At 40.4% G+C, this 19,163-nt stretch overlaps 2 protein-coding genes and 1 pseudogene across 2 annotated transcripts; 1 reads left to right on the top strand and 2 right to left on the bottom strand.

The window, feature by feature from the left end:
• Window positions 1-702: 702 nt before the first annotated feature.
• On the top strand, window positions 703-11,674 carry dnajc16l (DnaJ (Hsp40) homolog, subfamily C, member 16 like). The gene is made up of 15 exons (XM_035661344.1): window positions 703-1,132; window positions 1,304-1,370; window positions 1,501-1,646; window positions 2,559-2,734; window positions 4,379-4,563; window positions 4,690-4,794; window positions 5,265-5,423; window positions 5,639-5,769; window positions 6,033-6,210; window positions 6,478-6,660; window positions 6,780-6,856; window positions 7,125-7,205; window positions 7,491-7,580; window positions 8,554-8,724; window positions 9,075-11,674. The coding sequence occupies exons 1-15, from the start codon at window positions 945-947 to the stop codon at window positions 9,565-9,567; spliced, it is 2,430 nt and encodes an 809-aa protein (XP_035517237.1). The 5' UTR covers window positions 703-944; the 3' UTR covers window positions 9,568-11,674.
• A 369-nt stretch (window positions 11,675-12,043) lies between these two features.
• cdab (cytidine deaminase b) lies at window positions 12,044-14,184 on the bottom strand. Its single transcript, XM_035661347.1, has 4 exons — window positions 13,993-14,184; window positions 13,000-13,111; window positions 12,316-12,373; window positions 12,044-12,184 (listed from the first exon to the last, which is right to left on the bottom strand). The coding sequence occupies exons 1-4, from the start codon at window positions 14,177-14,179 to the stop codon at window positions 12,044-12,046; spliced, it is 498 nt and encodes a 165-aa protein (XP_035517240.1). The 5' UTR covers window positions 14,180-14,184.
• Window positions 14,185-14,753: 569 nt separating this feature from the next.
• Window positions 14,754-17,280, bottom strand: LOC118327857 (annotated as a pseudogene).
• Between the last annotated feature and the right edge of the window lie 1,883 nt (window positions 17,281-19,163).

Here is a 19,163-nt window from a genome sequence, read left to right as displayed (position 1 = left end):
AATCAGAAATCAGCTGAAAAAAGGACAATGAAAGAGAAGAGAGCAGTTTGAAGACAGCTGCTGCTGCTTGGCGCATGCGCGTTGACGCCAGTATCGAGTGATGCAGCGTCAAGTTTGCAGACATAACTAGTGACCGGATGTACCTTTGTTTCAAATGAGTGTTGCAGTTATCTAACTCAAAAAGGATAATAACAACCCAGCCAAGGTGAATCAACTAATGCATCAGAGTTTTATTTATCAATGAACAGATTAAATAACAATTCAAGAATTGTACAAGAACAGGACGGTTCACAGGGCCTCATAACATTATTTTATTTCATGTGTTTATTCAGTATGTTGGACGGTTTGTTTGTTTTCCCGTGCTGTGAGGAAGGTGCCTGAATCCATGATGTGAATGCAGCATCAGATCTGTTTTTGTCCTGACAGTGTGAACGGCACAAATCTGATTTTCAATTCTGATTTGGGCCACTTTTATATGTGATACAAATCAGATACAGGTCTCATTTTTCACTCTAGATCCACATTTGTCAGCCAAACAAAAAAACCCAAAACAAACAAACATCAGATCTGAGCAACAAATCCGACTTGAGCACTAAAACCCTTAACTTAAACCCAGCAGTGTGAACCACTGACAGTATACATGCTGTAAACGTGGTTCTGCAGTGTTTTATTTTGAAAAACTGCAACCGGAAGCCCAACCTTCCATTGCGGACATGACACTGACGATTTGCATTTACTGGGAGAAAAAAAAATAATGGCCTCATCGTAGTAAACTAGACAAAATGTCGTTTGAGCTTAACATCCAATAAGTCAGCGCACCGGGTCATGTAAGCTCTTAGTTTGACACGTCCTCCCGTTAGACAGTAGCTTTGTATTAACGACACTTCACCGGGCGGCTCGGTAGCTAATTGACGTCAACGTTGGGACGAGGACAGTGGCGAGCTATGACGGCTAGGAGAGCCAGCCGACATCCTCGGACATGTCCGGCTTTGCTCGCCATCTTTCTGCTATTATTGACTGTGCACTTGGTGAAAACAGCTTCTGAGTATGACCCGTACAGAATCCTGGGCGTGAGCAGGAGTGCGAGTCAAACAGAAATCAAAAAGGCATACAAGACCCTTGCCAAAGAATGGTGAGTGACTGACACCAGGTCCCCTACAATCACATCTCGGCTGTACCAGCCCTGTTCAGACAGCAGTGGACATTTGACACCTGAGCCGGTGTTTGTTAGACGTGTTTAACCCTGTGTGACCCAGCAGTGGGGTACAATTATGGTGTATTGGCTATGTTTTATTTTCTTTAGGCATCCAGACAAGAACAAGGACCCTAAAGCTGAGGACATGTTCATCAAGGTTTCTAAGTCATATGAGGTGGGTGAGCATGCATGCACTGTTACAGCTGACACCTCTGACTGGCATTATGTTTTTATGTTTCAGCAGTCTGTTTCACTTTCTGTATCATGGTCTGCAGTAATTACAACGTTGATCTTACCTCTCACAGATTCTCTCTAATGAGGAGCGAAGGTCCAACTTTGACCGTTACGGGCAGATGGATGAAAACCAGCCCTTCGGCCAGTCCCAGCATCATGGCTTCCGCGGCTTCCACAACAGCTTCTACTTTGATGAGTCCTTTTTCCATTTCCCCAGGTACTCCATGTTCATTTATTATCTAGTAGGTGTCACTGTCAAAAGCCAAGTGCCAGCATACTTTGGATCATATTGTGTTTGATAGGAGAACAGGTCTCCTCCTCTTTCTCTTCTGACAGAATATTTCTCTCTGCAACTTCCCGTAACTTCATCAATATTTATTTCCCAGCATGCTGCTGTTTCCAATCCATACTGGGCTAAGTGGTGTATGTTGGACTCCTCCTTGTGTTTGCTTTTGGTTATTGATGAGCATTAAACAGAACTACTGTCATCCTATGCCCAAGAGTCTTAGTTGCAAGCAGTTATTGTTGTTTAGTAAACTTGTATGACAAAGTAATGTAGTGTGGAAATAATAGAGCTAATCAATCAACAGAAAACCGATGACAAATGGATTAAATGCATAAAATGCTTGATACCTAATTTCATGCCATTGTGAATGAAATACCCTTTTGAGGTTTTTGCCAAAAAAGCAATTTAAAGACATTAAATTGAGCTCCGCTAACTGTATAATTATTAGTAGCAGACTTGATGCACTCGGCCTTCAGCCTTATGACTTTTAAGAGCTTATCATTATTACTAAATGGAGAAATATGTTGTTGTTAGGTCCTTGTTAGGCCAGAAATGTACATTTACTCTTTTAACTATGCGCATGTCACATGATGGCTGTTGTGTGTCCTGCGTCCGTCTGGGCCGCTGGTTGTGCACGTCCTCAGAAATGAAGTAGTGAAACTGTCCTTTTTAATAAGTTGTTTCAGAGAAGGAGCTCTACCTCTACTGAGCATGAGCACCAAGATTTAGAATGAGTGAACAAATCAGAGTTTTAGACAGTTGTCTCTCAGGTCGTGCCCCGACAGCACCCTGTGGGATATGTCTAAAAAAAGCCTCACTGACTTGCTTCTGACTCTCCTCCAGGTCCAGGGACTTTGCGGACAGCAAGTACCTGCTTCACCACGCACAGTTTAACAGCGATATCCTTCCAGACAGCCACAAGAGGCCGTACCTAATCAAAGCGACCTCCGAGTGGTGCTTTGCATGCATCCACATTGAGCCTGTGTGGAAGGAGACGGTGCAGGAGCTGGAGCCGCTGGGTAAGTCTGCTGTCACCAGACTCCCGTCAGCCCCATCAGTCCCGTCCCCCCACACTCTGAGGATCAGGGTTGGTTTTCCTAAAAGCATCATAACATAGAGAGGATGTTTACTCAGTTCCAGGCCATTAGGACAAATGTAATTCTAAGTGTTAAGATGCTTTACAGAGAGCCAGCCATTTCTATAATTATCCAGCAGGGTTTATTTGTTCCTCTTAGTTTCCTGCTACAAAGGGTAAGGCTAAGGGCTTTATAGTCTGGCGCTGGAGATGAATTTAAAGTTGTTGAGTTAATTCTACTATTTAGACGTACAGTTCCCAGTGTCCTATAGACGTGTAGTCTCATGCGTAAGCTGTAATAACTAGGTGGCCGACTCTGTACGAATATCCTTTACAAAACCCATTGCTCTTTACTACACTAAGCAGTCATAACCGGTGGTATTTTTATTCAGTATGGATGAAAATGGATGTTAAAAGATTTTAACGGGATGTAACCTGAGGTGAGCTCAGTACATAAAGTTATCTCTGGCTTTGCTTGATGTGTTTTAAGAAAAACACTGTTACAGAAAATGATTGTTGTTCTCTGGTTCTCAAACTATGGTGGTACATTTCAAATGTACATTTTGAAATGAAATACATTGATTAAAAAAAAAAACTGAATACTATTAAAATACTACGAAATTTCAAATGCAAATACTTGAGAATCGTAATCGAGAAACTATGAGATTGCTGAAATGTAATTTTAAGTTTTTCATTTCCTGTAATAATTTTTCAATTTATCAATAACGACAATAAGAATAACACTTCTGACATACTATGGCCTCATAAAGTAGTTATGGCTAACATGTGAGCAAACAGTTGCAGCTATTTACACAACCAGCAGACAATAGCAGTCATTTGTAGTTGTGTTTCTGGCCACCTATCAAGGGAAAGTCCAGTGTTCATATTCAAAATTTAGCGCTGTTTTCATCTTCAGTCATTCATTGCAATCCAATACAACAGCTCTGCTATAAAATCTATTAAAAACTGATAATGTTAAATTTCTCGTAACATTGTCGGAATAGTGTCAATTAATTTGTTTATATGTTTATTACTGATATCATAGTTAGTAGTGGTGTTGTACTAGACTAGGCAGTCCAGTATAACACCACCAGTAACTATGACCTCAATGCCTAAACATGATTGAATGAGCACCTCTATGACAATGTCAAAAACACTGCACATTGTATGCATTATAAAAGTGAAAAGTTAAAAATCAAAGTAAGTCAGCTTTTCTTTCTGGTCAAAATCAGCTTTGACTTGTTTTCTCTGTCGCTGTGGTATACAGTGGTATATATTCATAGGATTCTGAGACACTAAAACAGATGCAGTATGCATCTTTTATGAACCCCGTCCATTAGGCAGTTTCTCACTAATTTCAAAGGCTGGAGTAAAAGTCCAGTGTTTGAGTGGCTTCTCTTCAAATCTTTTAGTATCTCTTCGACTGGAGCTGCAGCATCAATTGTGATTTTGCTCACTGAGTTTGCATGTACTGGTTTTAGTAACACTTTATAAAGTTTGTTTTAAGTTTTCTTTCATTGCAAGAACACTTGTGTGTTGTTCTACTGTATCAGATATAATAGCAGTCTATTTTTTACTGTTATACCAGGTGTTGGCATTGGCATTGTGGACCTGGGTTATGAGCGTCGCCTGGCCAACCAGCTGGGAGCTCACCGCGTTCCCTCCATCATCGGACTGGTGAATGGCAGGGTGACCTTCTTCAATCAGGCTGTGGTACGGGAGCACCTGCGACAGTTCATTGAAGACCTGCTGCCCCAGAAACTGGTGGAAAAGGTAAATGCAACAAACAATAATACACTACATGTGTGCTATTGTCAAAGAACTTTAAGTAAGATATAGACAATATATATATATTTTTTTTACATAAAGTTTTTGAACTAATTGCCGTTGTTTCTCCAGATCACAGATGACAACTACCTGGGTTTTCTGGATAGCTGGCATGCGGAAAATAAGCCCAGCGTTCTCTTGTTTGACCAGGTCCCTGTTGTTCCCCTGCTCTATAAAGTAAGCAATGTGTACTGTATACACACACGCACACAGCACACACAAGTGCTACTAAATGTTATAGTGAAAAATAGAGAGAGCTACTCCAGCACTTCAAGCCGGTTAGTATTCTGAAATCTGGTGCACTTTCCACCAATTACACCAATAGGGAGCAGATAGATTAAACCCCAACAGCAACTACAGATGCATCTGTGTGTGCAGCTCATTCTGCTTGAAATAATGTTTTAGGTTACTAATGTAAAGCATTAATATTTCCTCCTTTGTTACATAACATTGTCTTATTTAACCTAACAAATGCAGTCAAATGCACTGGCAACATTGTTTGAATTTAATGCCAAAGGAACAGATGGGAACAAAGTTTCATCAGTCAGCCTTGACCTCTACTGTTTTGTTTTTTTTACCCCTTCTTCTCTTACTGAGTTTACTGTGTTTATTATTGAGGATCTCATCTTCCCACTCCCTCTCTCCAGTTAACAGCATTTGCCTTCAGAGACTATGTGCGCTTCGGCTACGTGGACCAGGGTGACACACACAACACTCGGCTACTGAGGCAGTTTAACATAAACACATACGCCCCCACCATGCTGCTGTTTAAGGAGGATACAGAGAAGCCTGTTGACATCATCCAGGTAAATCCTGAACCATCACTTCCCTCGTTTAATAGTAATAAAGCATCCTCTCCTGCTATATCAAAACATACTGGCTAGTTTTAAACTGGATGTTTTGTAGCCTAAAACGTGAAGTCTAATTCATTTGTAATAATTAATTGTTAAATGAATGAATCTGCTTGTTTTCCCAGTTGCGATTTTTGTCATTTTGCAAAATTTCTCACCCACTCTTTCAGGCCAGAGGGATGAAGCGACAGATCATGGATGAGTTTGTCTCCAACAACAAGTTCCTGCAGGTGCCACGCCTGGTCAACCAGCAGCTTTTCGATGAGCTGTGTCCTGTCAAGCAGTTCCACAGACGGAGGAAGTAAGACATTTTCTGAGCAAATGGTCCTGCTGCAGCACTTAATATCACTCACTTGAATTTACCTCTTGTTCAAAAGAGGCATCTTCCTTGAAGAAAGAAAAGAAATGACTAAACTTAGCCAAGGCTAAATTTGACTTTTCATATGATAAGTGTAGGAAAATGAAATTCAAGCAGCAAAGTTGGACAGGTGGTTGACACTGTGAACTGAAATGTTGTGCATTTATGCCACTGTAGCAGGTGACTAGACTGTAAATGGTTTGCAGGTACTGTGTACTGCTGATAACAGGGGAGGACCAAGCTTTTCTCCCAGGCAATAAGGCCTTCCTGGACTTCGCAACAGCTAACAGAAAAGAGGTGCTGCGGTTTGCGTACGTCTACCAGCGTCAGCAGCAGCCTCTCTGTCAGGCACTGCTCCATAATCAGGCTGCAGCCTCACCTCAGGTCAGTGTCAGAACCACATGCATAGTCCACACACATGCATCAATACACTAACTAAATAACATGCTCCTACAATCAAATGTATGTTGTACAAATGAAGCCATCTGATTTCAATCTAACATCGAGGACAATGTGCCTTTTGTAACCACAATGTCCAGATTGTTTCCAGAACGTACCGAATTTGATATGTGTCAGATTACCGATATGTGCATCCTGAGACTCTGCATAGCCTCACTTTACAGTAAAAGTGCTTTATAACACTGCTTACAGGTGGTGATTCTTGAGAGGCGGAGCCAGGCTGGCAAGGCCCTATACCGCTCTGTGAGCGGTGGCTGGAACGGCAGTGAAGAAGATAAATACCGCCTCCACGAACAGCTAGAGCTCCTTCAGAAAGACCCCACCTATCTGAGCTCAGACGCCACCCTGCCAGAACTCAACAACGAGATGGCCCCGGTAAGACACCGCAGACACACAGTCGCCTTGAGGCCACTGCGCTGGGGGCCGCACTGACTGATGGGAAATTTTCACTGGAACAATTTTTGGATTAATGTCATTGTTTTCTTTTCTATCAGATGTTCATTATTCAGTGGATGAATGCTGCCTATGATTACATTCTTCAAATATATGATGACCTTCTCTACTCAAACTGGTAAGACAACACTCACCCAGAATGTCCAATTGTGCAACAAAGAGAAAGGCAGGAAATACGTGAGAAGCTGAATCATGCTGCGGCATCAAGATGTTGCCAGAATTACCTGATGGGTGGGGGATGCATTGAGTGTCACATCTTAGCCACGATGCACCCTCTCGAAAATGTAACCACACACAGCGGTTACATGGAAGCTGTTATTGTTTGATATGGTCTGGCGTGTATTTTCTCCTACATGTTTCAATAAGAACACTTTTCTGTCATCAAGGCGAGAGATGATGCCCATCCTGTCACTGATCTTCTCAGCTCTCTTCATTCTTTTTGGCACCGTTATCATTCAGGCCTTCAGGTGAGAGAGACACGACCCTGTTTCAGTCTGAGACATTTTAATCATATACCCAACCATCAGTGACTTGAAGTGACTTAAATTTAAAATGTCTTATTCTTAATGATACTGACTAGATCTACAGTAGAAATGTGTTATTTAGCATTTGTTTATCTCATTTGTCTTCTAATTCTACACAATTATTCCTGGTTTTGAGTCTAGTCGAGTCAAATACAGGCTCTGCCCCAAAGGAATCAGAGCAATTGTTTGTCCACACTGCATGATTTTCCTTCTGTGGTGTATTTCCAGTGAGCCAGGTGAGAGCAAACCCCAGAAACCAAAGCCAAAGGAGCAACCGCAATCTGAGGACGACGCTTCAAGTAGAGCTAGTACCTCAAGGTAATGGAGGGAAATGAAGTGAATACACAATATGAAGCACAACAGCAGAAAACTGGAAAGTCACCAAAAAGCAGTGTATTTTAATTATTACACAGGCTGCTTGAATGATGATTGTTGACAACTTATTTTGCAGTTGAATGGCTGTTTATCCAACCGGCAGGACCATGGGGGCTTTGTGGGTTTGTTCAAACTCAAACATGTCCTTGAGTTGTCAAAGCATCCCCGTAGCCCCACAAGAACTCTAATCATTAATAATTAAACTAAACTAAACTCAGTAGTATAGTGAATTCATATTTTCACAGACATATACTGCCCAAACTGCCATAAATAGAAAGTAAAGATGTGTGTCAGGGGTTTGCCAGAAAACTGTCCCTGTATCTTCTACTGACTAATGCATAGTGTTTTGCTGTGACAGAGTTTTATTTTACTTTTGCTCTATCTGCTATACAATATTTTAAACTCAATTCTGAGCCAACCTCCAAATATGACTTTCACCTTAAAACATCACTGTTTGTGGACATGTTGCTGGGATTTTTCCACGATCAATAGAGGGACTGAACTTTATCTGCTGGAGATAAAAACCTATATTGTCCTGATAACCACTGTATGTGTGTACGTTTAAATTAATTTAACTGACTGTTTGTTGTCAACACATTGTCTTTATGTTACCAGTAATCCAGATTTAGAGATATACTGAGGTGGACATTTGAGAACATTTGGCAGCTGTGTGCACTTCACCAGGTTTATGTTATGTGAGGTATATTAATTATAGCACAGCAATAATTAACATAGCTTCTTCACAAAGGAAATTGCCCCAAGCTAGAAAATATCTCCTGCTTCTACTGTGGTGCTTAAAGGATGGGTTCTGTCTAAATACAATACTCGCATGTCACATATCCATTGAGAGAGCTATTGGTAGCTGTAAAACCCACTTTTCCTTCCCTCCCTCTGTCTTTCTCATTGGACCATGCAGCCGTCCTCCTAAGAAGGACTTTGTGGAAGTGACAGAGCTGACAGACATCACGTACACCAGCAACCTGGTCAAGCTGAGGCCGGGCCACATCAATGTTGTCTTGGTGCTCACCAACGCCTCCAAGACTGCCTTGCTCAGGAAATTTGCCAAGGAGGTTTTTTCTTTCTCTGGGTAAGTCTCAGCATGATCATTTTTTTTTGTCTCCAATAGTATTCGTTTGTATTAGTTTATTCACACGTATCAAAAAATACATCCTAAAATGGCCTTGCGAGTTCTGACCATAGATGACCACATTTCTGACAAACTTTTGTTTTATATCTAGTGGCTTCTGATATTTTAGTTAAATAAAATTAAAAATGATAAATGATAATATCATGGTACAATACAGTACAGCACAATACTGTAAAAGACAATAATGTACTATAATATGTATCTTGTCCACTAAGCTGCCCTGATTGCGTACTTTTTTTTTTACCAATGTTTGGTCCACTGATTAACCCCAAACCCTTCTGCCTGTGCAGGACTCAGACCCTCCACTTCTCCTTCCTCAACGCTGATAAGCACCGCCATTGGATGGCATCGCTCCTTCGGTCAACCTCTGATGCTATGCAGAGCGAGGGTTACTCAGACGAGGACGAGGAATCTTTAGACTACAGTGGCCATGTCCTGGCCCTCAATGGCCACAAAAAATACTTTTGCCTCTTCAGACCCGTCTTCACGGGGGACGATCCCAATGACTCTTCATCCGAGACCTCATTCTCCTCTGACACCAGGAGAAAGTCCCGTTCCAGGTCCAGGTCCAGCTCCCACTCTCGATCCAGGTCCCATTCCAGGGAGGATGGGGCCGTACCCAGACGAGGCTCCAGTAGGGCCACCAGCATAGAAGTCCACCACAAGCTTGACAGGCTGGGACTGTGGATGGAGAGGCTAATGGAGGGCACCCTACCCAGATTACGGGTCCCTGCATGGCCCTTTCTCAATGAAAGCACTAACAACCCCTCCACAGAAAGCTGAGGTCAAAGTAAGAAAGGTACAAATGGTAGTGGACACACTTTGTGGTCTTGCCTCCTAATTAAGTCCTTTAGGAATGCAGTTTTGCAGTTCTCAAATTATTATTTAAGATCCATGTCACACATGTAGGTTGCCACACTAAACTGTTGCAGCCTGTTTACAGAATGTCTTATTTTATCTGTTAGATGGCGTTGAGCAGGTGGAAGTTGATGGCTTAGAGTAGTGTGTTACCACAAAACTTTTAAAATGTGCATAATAAGGCTGAGCTGTAAGATATCACTTCATGTCTGCTGTACAGAGACAGAAGAAGGAAAGAGGAGAGAAGCTATGGGAAAAAAAACCAGATGGAGTTTCTCCTGATATGCTCTTAAATACATACACAGTTGTTCTTCACACACACAGTAGTTAGCCACAGCAGCGTACAAAGCAGAGCTATGATTGCATGCAGAACTGCTTTATTTGCTCTCATGTGGCTGCTGGAGTTATCCCTATTTATTACCCACAAACAGCCAATAAGCATCAGGGTACAGACGTTAGCTGTAATAGCTAGCTGTGTGTGTGTGTGTGTGTGTGTGTGTGTGTGTGTGTGTCAGTTACAGATTAACTCCAGTTCTTTGTGTTCACTTCCTCTTCTTTTAACTCTTGTCTCTGTACATTGATTAGGTGAAGTCATACAGCAAGAGATAAGCGTATTTTCTTTTTTTGCTTTACTTAAGTCCTTTGAACCACCTCTAATATTTGCTCTGCACCTGAACACATCTTTCTACAATTAACAGCCCTCTGTCATGAGTTTGACCTTTGGCAGCGTGTGGCAGAATTCTCTCCACATCGGATTTGTTTGGAAGCAGGTTAATACGAATAAAGGCTTGGAAACTGAGCCTGATGCACTGAATTTATAGATAAATTATGTGTTTGTTTTTTTAACTTATAGGAGCCTTCAGTTGAACTTGATCATTGACCTTGGTTTGCTATTAGAGATCTGACGCAGACTTCTTGAATCTAGGCATAAAGAGAATTTCACAGAATTGTAAGCAGCAAAAATCAACTTATTCACATAAATCCACATTTTACTCGGCTTTTAAAGAAAGATTGCTGATGTGTTTTTTCTCCTCAGATCAAGTTGCCATGTCATGCTGCTGTTTAGTTACGGGATTTAACTAGAGCCCGACCGATGTTATCGCCGCAATTGGCCTATTGCAGTCATATCGGTATCATATTGGTATGGGCGTATATGTTATCCGATATGTGCCAATATGAAAACATTACAACATATATTTTTTTGGTATATAATCTAGAAAAAGATAATATATTGGTGTCACTGCACAGTTTAACCAGCAGAGTGTGCTGTGATTTATAGTACTGTAGCAGGCAGCACAAGAAGAGAGAACAAGCAGCTCTCTGAAGTGATTATGTTACATTTTTTAATATGCACAATAAAGTTATTTGTTTAAAGAAAAATGAGAACCATTGCATAGTCATATTCACAATCCTCATAGAAAAGCTCTATTTTCATTCCAACAGAAAAATTCACTGTTCACTATTACTATCAGTGAATCGGTGAATTGTTCCCCTCTAAAATTGGTAACAGACTTAAAAATCCCATATCGGTCGAGCTCTAGATTTAACATGCCACCTGCCAAGTTTGAATTCTGTTTAAATTTGATGTCTTTCTAGGTAAGTTGTACCCAGAATGTCGAAATCTGCCTTTTTTGTCTTTACAGTTGCTGTTTTTTTGGGGCTAATTTTGTTCTCATCAGTTGTCTGAATCAGGGAGAAACAATAAATCCTACTATGTTATTGCCCTTTTTGAGCCTGTGCCCTTAAACCACTGTACACGGTAATGCATGGGATAAGTAGATCTAAAATGACTAATACATGTTGAATTTGCACTGGCAATTCAAAGGTTTAATCTCCTGTTTCCTCCTTTTACGCTATAATGAAATAATTTGCTGCTCAACAAGAAATAATTGCAGTACACTGTAACTTGTAATCTTTTTTTTCTTGTATGTCCTTTGAACTTCATATTCAACTGTGAGAGATGAAGTGTAACTTATTAAAAGAAACTTCTTTTTAAAGCAGTTTATTTATTAAAATGTGCAGATAACTTTGACCTGCTTTGGTATTTATGTAATTTACGCTTTCTTTAAACTATAAAATATTTGTATCTACAAAAATGCGACATTCAATATCTTAATGCAGGTAAATTGATCACTAATTAAGGCACAATGAATAGTCCAGCTAACAATTAGCTTGATGTTAATAATAGAATAAAATAAAATTAACAAAATTACACTGTACTTGGAGTAGATTTAAATACCTGACATTGTTTACAATCTGTAGATGATACAAGAACAAATATTTACCATAAATAGAACTACTGCTAAACATGAATACACATTTTCAGCAGCATTATACACAGTACATGTCATATGGTACAAGGAACCAACACTTTGTGTGTGTTTTGTACTACAGTACAGGCTCAGTACTCATTAGGAATGTCAAACACTTTCTTCATGGATAGGTCTTCAGGGCCGAAGGAGGCTGGCAGCAGCTCGCTCACAGTCATCTGCAGGTATGAGCCATCAGGCTTTGACAGGTACACATCCCAATTTGGCCCAAACTGTAAAGGGAAATGACAAAAAAAAGGGACATTAAATCCTCTTTCATGTTTCTCTCAATAAATTATCACCGACTGGAAACTAAAAGCTCCTTGAAAACCTTAAAACAGTAGAGCAGCAGAGATTATTTTACCTCTCTCATGAACTGCCTGCAGCCACCACACGGGGAGATGAACTGGTCATCCAGGTCACTGCAACGAATGAGGAAAAATTTATTTGGTAAACAAAACAAAAGCATGGTATTCTTGACTAGACAAACATTAAGTTTATATCTGGGGGAAATTAATAACATTAATATAATATTAATGTTGAATACAAAGTTCTTGTAGCATTCTTAATAATAATACTGTAGGTTCCCCACTAACAACTATTTGCTCTACTATAAATGTTTTAATTTCTGTTACCATTGCTCTGTTCTATACAGTTTTCTCACAAGGCTAATATATATATATATATATATATATATATATATATAGGCATCATAATCATCACAAGCCATTAAAAAAGCCTCTACATTTAGGTGCAGCATGTTGAATGCTGCTTGACAGAGACATGTCTGTCTTTTTTTTCTTGCCTTTGAATGCCTCACCTGTTGGTGAACGTTTGACCAACAGTTACATAGGGCAGGTTTGAGAATTAATAAGGCCATTTGGTAAGGTTTAGTGACGTGCAAAGAGTACGTGCAGGAAACTGAGCACAAGTAGTGACTCATGGTTTAGTAAGACAGGAATGATGACTCTGGGCTTGTGCAAGGTTAGGCTGGATGCTTTCGTTTCGTAAGAAACATTAAACATTATATACACATAGGGGACATTACCTGGCAATTGCAATAGCTTTGAAACTTCTGTGGCCTTCTGACACTGCCCTTGAGATCGCATTCCTTTCGGCACATACACCCAGGTTGTAACACGCATTCTCCACGTTGCAACCTGCCGGGCACACAAGTACTAGTCATCAGCAAAAGAGGCCTTTTCACCATCAAAGGGTCTGTCTGTTCACTTCTTCTGTCCTGTCCTGGTCGAATAGTTACTCAATGGGTCTTTGCACTCACAGCTGTTTGCCAGACATTTGCCCCCCACACATTTCTGTTGAGGGACACGTGACTCGCTAAGCTTTGTACAGTCCAGCAACATGAACAGGAGAGTTGTGTTTTTGCCTTACTGTTGACAATGATTTGACATCCCTGTCAGTGTGTACAGCGCGGTTGACCCAAGTGATGCAAGCAATGGCAAAAGGTCATCATAGCACATGGAAAAGCTAAGTCTTGTTGGTCCTGAGAAACGTGCTTTTATTGTTCAACCACTTGGAATGATTAACATCCTGGTGAGGATTTAATGATGGGCTGCTGTAGGCCGATGTGTTAAAATTAAACCTTTCCTCATCGAGTCCTGTAATTTGAACTGTCAGGTAATTATTAACATGTTGTAGCTAACTAAACTCAGATCAAGTAATGTTTAATTTTCTTGTGCTTTAAATAACATTCTGTTACTTCATCCATACGTTCAATTATCTCAAACAACAACAAAGCAGCAAGAACGGATTCAAACACAAGTTGCATAATGCTGTGGCTCTGAGTTCTTCCCTGTTTGCAATGTGCTGAAGCTTTACAATACTTTCTGGCAAAGAACTTGATTGATTAGTTTTAGTAAAAAGCTTGATAAGAAAAAAACAAATGATATGTATGCAGTTATTGATAAAAAAAGCAGATGTTCAATAAACTCCTGTTCATCTTAAACCTACATTTTTACCCTCATGTCAAATATTTACCCCAATCAAACAATCCAGAGGCAAAGTTTCACTTGTACCTTACCTGTAAACACGCAGTTATCTGGGGTCAGGAGAGCAGCCCCCACCCTGAATTTGCTGTAAGGACAATAGGCTTGCTTCTTTGCCTCCTGAGACTGTTGGATCAGCTTCTTGACCATGTCCTCGGACAAGTGTCCTGAGCTGTGGTCCTTAATATTCATCACCTTCCTGCTGAACTTGACTTGGTCCATACTTGCTCTTGGGGTTTGTGAGAGTGTTTTTGAGTCAGTGAATGAGTCTGTTTAAATGTGAATGGGACACAGTGAAGGGGGAGAGGGAGCAGTCACAGCCAATCACTCGCTAGGATGTCAACACCCTGTCATGAGGCAATAGGAGGCGGTTTCGGTGTTTTCATTATTCATTCGGTGCAGACATGATATTAAAGGGAAGTTCAGGCAGGTTGCTGCGACTCACGTGTGTGAATATACTAGTCAGTGGAAAACTATTCTCCTGATTGATTTTGTTCCTTATCTATTGTGTGTGATAGATGAACAATAACAGAGGAGACAATCGTGAAAATATGTATCTTTATTGTTAGGTCCAGCATCTCTGAGTCAGATCTGAGTCAGTGGAGAAATAAAGGCTTCAAAGACCAAAATGATCCCTGAAATGGATGTGTGCCATGTTTTTTTATGGAAAACACTATAAACGATATAGATTAACTATACAATGTAAAGTGCATTTAGTTGCATACATATTGTATGTCAGACTTGGTTTATTTTTTTATGATAACCTGAGTCTTCTCTCTCGGCCACTAAATGAAGATAATAGTCACTTCACTGTGTACGTGTAACTGTGTGTGCTATAATGAGTTCACACTCATGGGGTGAATGTTACAGATACATTTTTCTTAGTAAATAAAAAATCATGTTTATATAAAAGCATTGTATAAAAGACAACAAAAAAATACCCATAAGGTATTTGGGTCCATTCAAATCTTCACTACAGTGGAGCTTGTTATTAGGAGTCTCATTAGCTGTTCTGGGTGACCCAGTTGATCCATCCAACGTAGTTTCTGACTTTGGTGTAGACACCAGGGTAGTACGCATAGGCGCAGCCAATGCCCCAAGATACAATGCCCTCAAATTTACCGTTACAAACGAGAGGTCCTCCTGAGTCACCCTGAGGATGGAAAAAAAACAGTTGGGAGTTGTTGTTCTGGTAATGTGACACATTTAATATAAGATAAAATAACAACTGATCATAACTGAAAATGTGTTCTTGTTTTCTTGCAAAATGATGATGTTAAAAGCTTTTAAGCTCCACTAATCAATATTTTTATATTTACTCTAAGGACTATGTATGATGGGAAAGGGTTTGCTCTGTCGTGACACAACATGAGATCATTATCACCCAACCCATAACTTTTAACTCTTCTTTGCTGTCAATCAATTTGAGAGTAACAACAAGTTTAAATCCTGTGTTTTGTATGATAGTGGTGGGGCTGGTGGGATTTGACTATTGGTTCCTATGAGAGCCAAAAGAAGTTTCAACCTCTCAAACACACACACACATACACACACACAAACATACTAACACAGACTTTGTGCCTCACCTGACAAGAGTCTTTCCCACCGAAGAGAGAGCCAGCACAGACCATGTTATCTGTGATCCTGAAGTAGTAGTAGTACCAGCAGTTGGAAAAGATGTCCACATCCACAGACCTCAGTACGGGTGACAGGCTGTAGCTGTTGAGCCAGGTTACACCCCAGCCGCTGACTGTGCACCGGGTGAGGCCGGCCAGAGGGGGTGAGTCTGGGTTTGGCAAAGTGGCTGGCTCGACCCTGGAGTTGATGACAACTGGACGGTCCAACTGAACCACAAAGAGCATACGCTTTAGTCAGTGAGTCAACATTAAAAGCTCATACTGAACGTGCCATTGTACATCTTCTTTTCACATTAAATATGGAGTTTCTAAAATGTGAATAAAGAATGTATTTGCTCTTCTAAATGACCTGTTTTGCTGTCTGCGCTATTGATTGATGACTCATGAAAATGACATAAAAACACTGTATAAAACATAATAGAAGGAATAAAGCGAGAACTGATGGAAACAGATCATTCAATAAAGGGGCTAAATAGCTGTCTCCAACAGTTCAATAGGTAAGATAATTTGTAGTGTGTTTCAGGGCAAAATTGTTAATAGAGCTCTATTTCCTAATATGCGCAATAAAAAGCAGTGAGTCAGTATCCTCACTGACTGGAACTGAAGTCAATGAAAAGAAAATTCCCACCTGTGTCATTATAGGCAAGCCACTACAAATGCATCTGATTACTTTGATACTTTAAGTACATTTTGCTGATAGTAGAGAGTAGAGACTATTTTCATGCTGTTGTGTTCCTTTAAGGATCTAAATGCTTCTTCAACAACACACTGTCAGAGACTCAAAGACTCACACAGAGACTCTGTGTGAAGGGTCCCTTGAGAAGCAGCACAAATGTGGAACATGACATACACAGCTGCAGAATGTGTCGTTGCAGGTCAATGGATTTATCAGTTTGTCAGTCAGATATAATTACATGTATTAAATCGGTTCAATTCACGCCCCCAAAATCACTGGGACCATATCAATTCACAATCTGTGACAAACATAGCCATGTGACATATTCCCGAGTCATCCCTTACCTTTAAGCAGCATGTATCATTGTCAAAATGTCCCAGTATTGGTACTGGTAGTGGCCTCAATTAACGGAAGACATTGAATGCTCCTTCGAAGCCCTCCCTCCACCTTGAGTATGCTGTGCTCACTCAGGACCACTTGGATCATGTGACTCCTAAAAGAGCAAAGGAGAAAGGAGAGCTCATCATCAATAGCTGATGACACAGTTGTTCCAGATCATTCTAATATGTTTTCTTCTATACAGAGATTTGAGCAGCATATGCCTCCATGGACATTCAGTTAATCTGGCCTTCACTGTGTAAAACTGCAGTAACTTACGGTCTCCAGCAGTGGGCAGCAGACACCACCCACTGTGGGTGGATGAGGGTGCCTCCACAGAAGTGGTATTCCATAAACCGGAGGGAGGCTTGATACTTGATTGAGTAGGGTTCTACCTCTGCACCCCCGATGATTCTGTTCCCATACACACCTAAGAGCCAAAGAGGGGATTAGACATTTAACTGACTTTCTGAAATAAATTTTACTCTATTCAATGACATAAAATAATGTTGTTGCTTTTAGTTATATGAAGTCAGTCCTGTGTGACTAAAGATTTCTCATTGTTACTCACCTTTTAAGTTTACAACAAGCAGCAGGAGCAGTGAGAGGTGACAGGACGGAGCCAGGTTCATTTTAGCAGCTTCCAAAAAAGAAAGAAAAAATAGAGGTGGTCAGTATCACAGGCTATAAACTGGTAAAAAGTGGAAGGAAAGACTTGGTTATCATTGGCTTATGGTAAATTTTTTTATTCTATTTAATTCTACTTGTGTACTTTGAAGATATCCTATATTATACACCACAATAACCAAAAGTAGTACATGTACTAGTACAAGTATCTTAGATCTAAGATCATTTACTAGCATAAATGTATTCACTCCTGCACAAATGGGGGTTTTATTTCATAGGATCCCAGCAGGACAAATGTGTAGTTGGTTCAAGGTTCAAGTATTACTGCACAGCAAATGTCTAGAAGCAATTCTTGAATGTAAAACTTTTGGTTATAGTGCTTGATAATACAGGATTGATAAAGGCACAGCCATCTAGGTCGTTCACTCCAGAAAACTTCTCAGTGTTTGGTGTGCATTAAGACATGAACTTCTACAACTAAGATTATCATTGTTTAGTGGTTTACATTTAATAATTATCTTCACAGTTGCTCTGAAATAAACAAAAGTTATTTTTTTTAACTAGTTGCATGTTTAAATTGATTCATTTAAATCCCCCTAATCACTAATTAAAGTCCACTTGGTACTCTGCCCTCAATCCACAGTCCCACAACTAACTGACATCAATACATAATCAAACTATAATCCATTCGGTACAAAGCTGCCTCACCTTATTAAAAGTCAAGTAAGAAAACAGTCCAAGTCCAGCATCCATACAACACTGGCACACACACTCTCACACATACACTGCTCTCATACCGGGACATACAGTAAAGCTTGAAAATTCTCAGGCCTCTTTTATACTGTAACCATGCCCATTGTTCACTGCCATTGTGTCATTGTCCGCCATATATCTAAGTGTCTCTCACACACAGAAAGCAGACTGTGACCTAGTACGTGACAAAAAAACAGCAGCCTTCTCTTTGATTACACCTCTCTTTCTAAGGCCTTTGTTCTCACAGATTCAGCCTATTGTCCAGTGGTCGAGACAAAGTGAAGCTTTACGGAGATGAAACCCAACAAGCCAGAGAAATGATAGAACATAGTCTCCAGACATTTTGTTGGTGTATCCAATGATGTTGCAGAGGGCAGGGGAAAAGCTTATATGATGTCTGAGTATGATATACCTGGCCTCTAGCGCACTATCAACTTGAGACGTACTAAAACTTTTTCTCAGAAACAACAGAACTGAGAGTTTTACTGAGAATTAGAATCTTTTATAGTTCACTTTTCCTTTAAGTGGACTTAAAGGGTAGAGTCAACATAAAACAATCAAAGCAAATAGTGCTAGTCCTCTCTTTTCCCAGCCTTTTCCATCCCAGGCACTCTCATTTAGGCTCCCAGCAGTTCTTTTTTTCCTTCCCACACACCGGGGGGTTTGGTTTGTAACTCATAACCTCCATACAGTCTACACTCCCAGGTGTTATTCAAACTGTTAGGGTGAAAGGAGATAGTGTGCTTCGCAGACCCTCAGGTGCAAAGCTGAGATGATAAACAGGATGCCTTTGTGTGTGTGAGAGACAGAGCAAGATATATGGTGAGGCAGATGACTTGCACATAACTGCATGTGCAGTATAGATGTATGTGCGATAAGTCTGAGAGTAGCACGTGTCACAGAAATGTAGTCAGCACACAGAGACTTGTTTAGCCCCATCCAGACTGAATATGTCTCCATCTCTATATTCACATTGTGTTTAGAGTTTTCATTGACCACACTAAATTATAAATCCTATTGTTGTGAAAGTTTTAGCTCAACCAGTTATAAATGAGTATTTACTTTCTCCTTTGCTCTTTTAGGAGTCACATGATCCAAGTGGTCCTGAGTAAGCACAGCATACTCAAGGTGGAGG

This window comes from Morone saxatilis, unplaced genomic scaffold (genome assembly GCF_004916995.1).
Source record: "Morone saxatilis isolate NCDOM2014 unplaced genomic scaffold, NCSU_SB_2.0 Contig18, whole genome shotgun sequence".
NCBI classification, from domain to species: domain Eukaryota; kingdom Metazoa; phylum Chordata; class Actinopteri; family Moronidae; genus Morone; species Morone saxatilis.
Note: the sequence above shows the minus strand (reverse complement) of the source record. Positions and strands in the feature narration are given on the sequence as shown.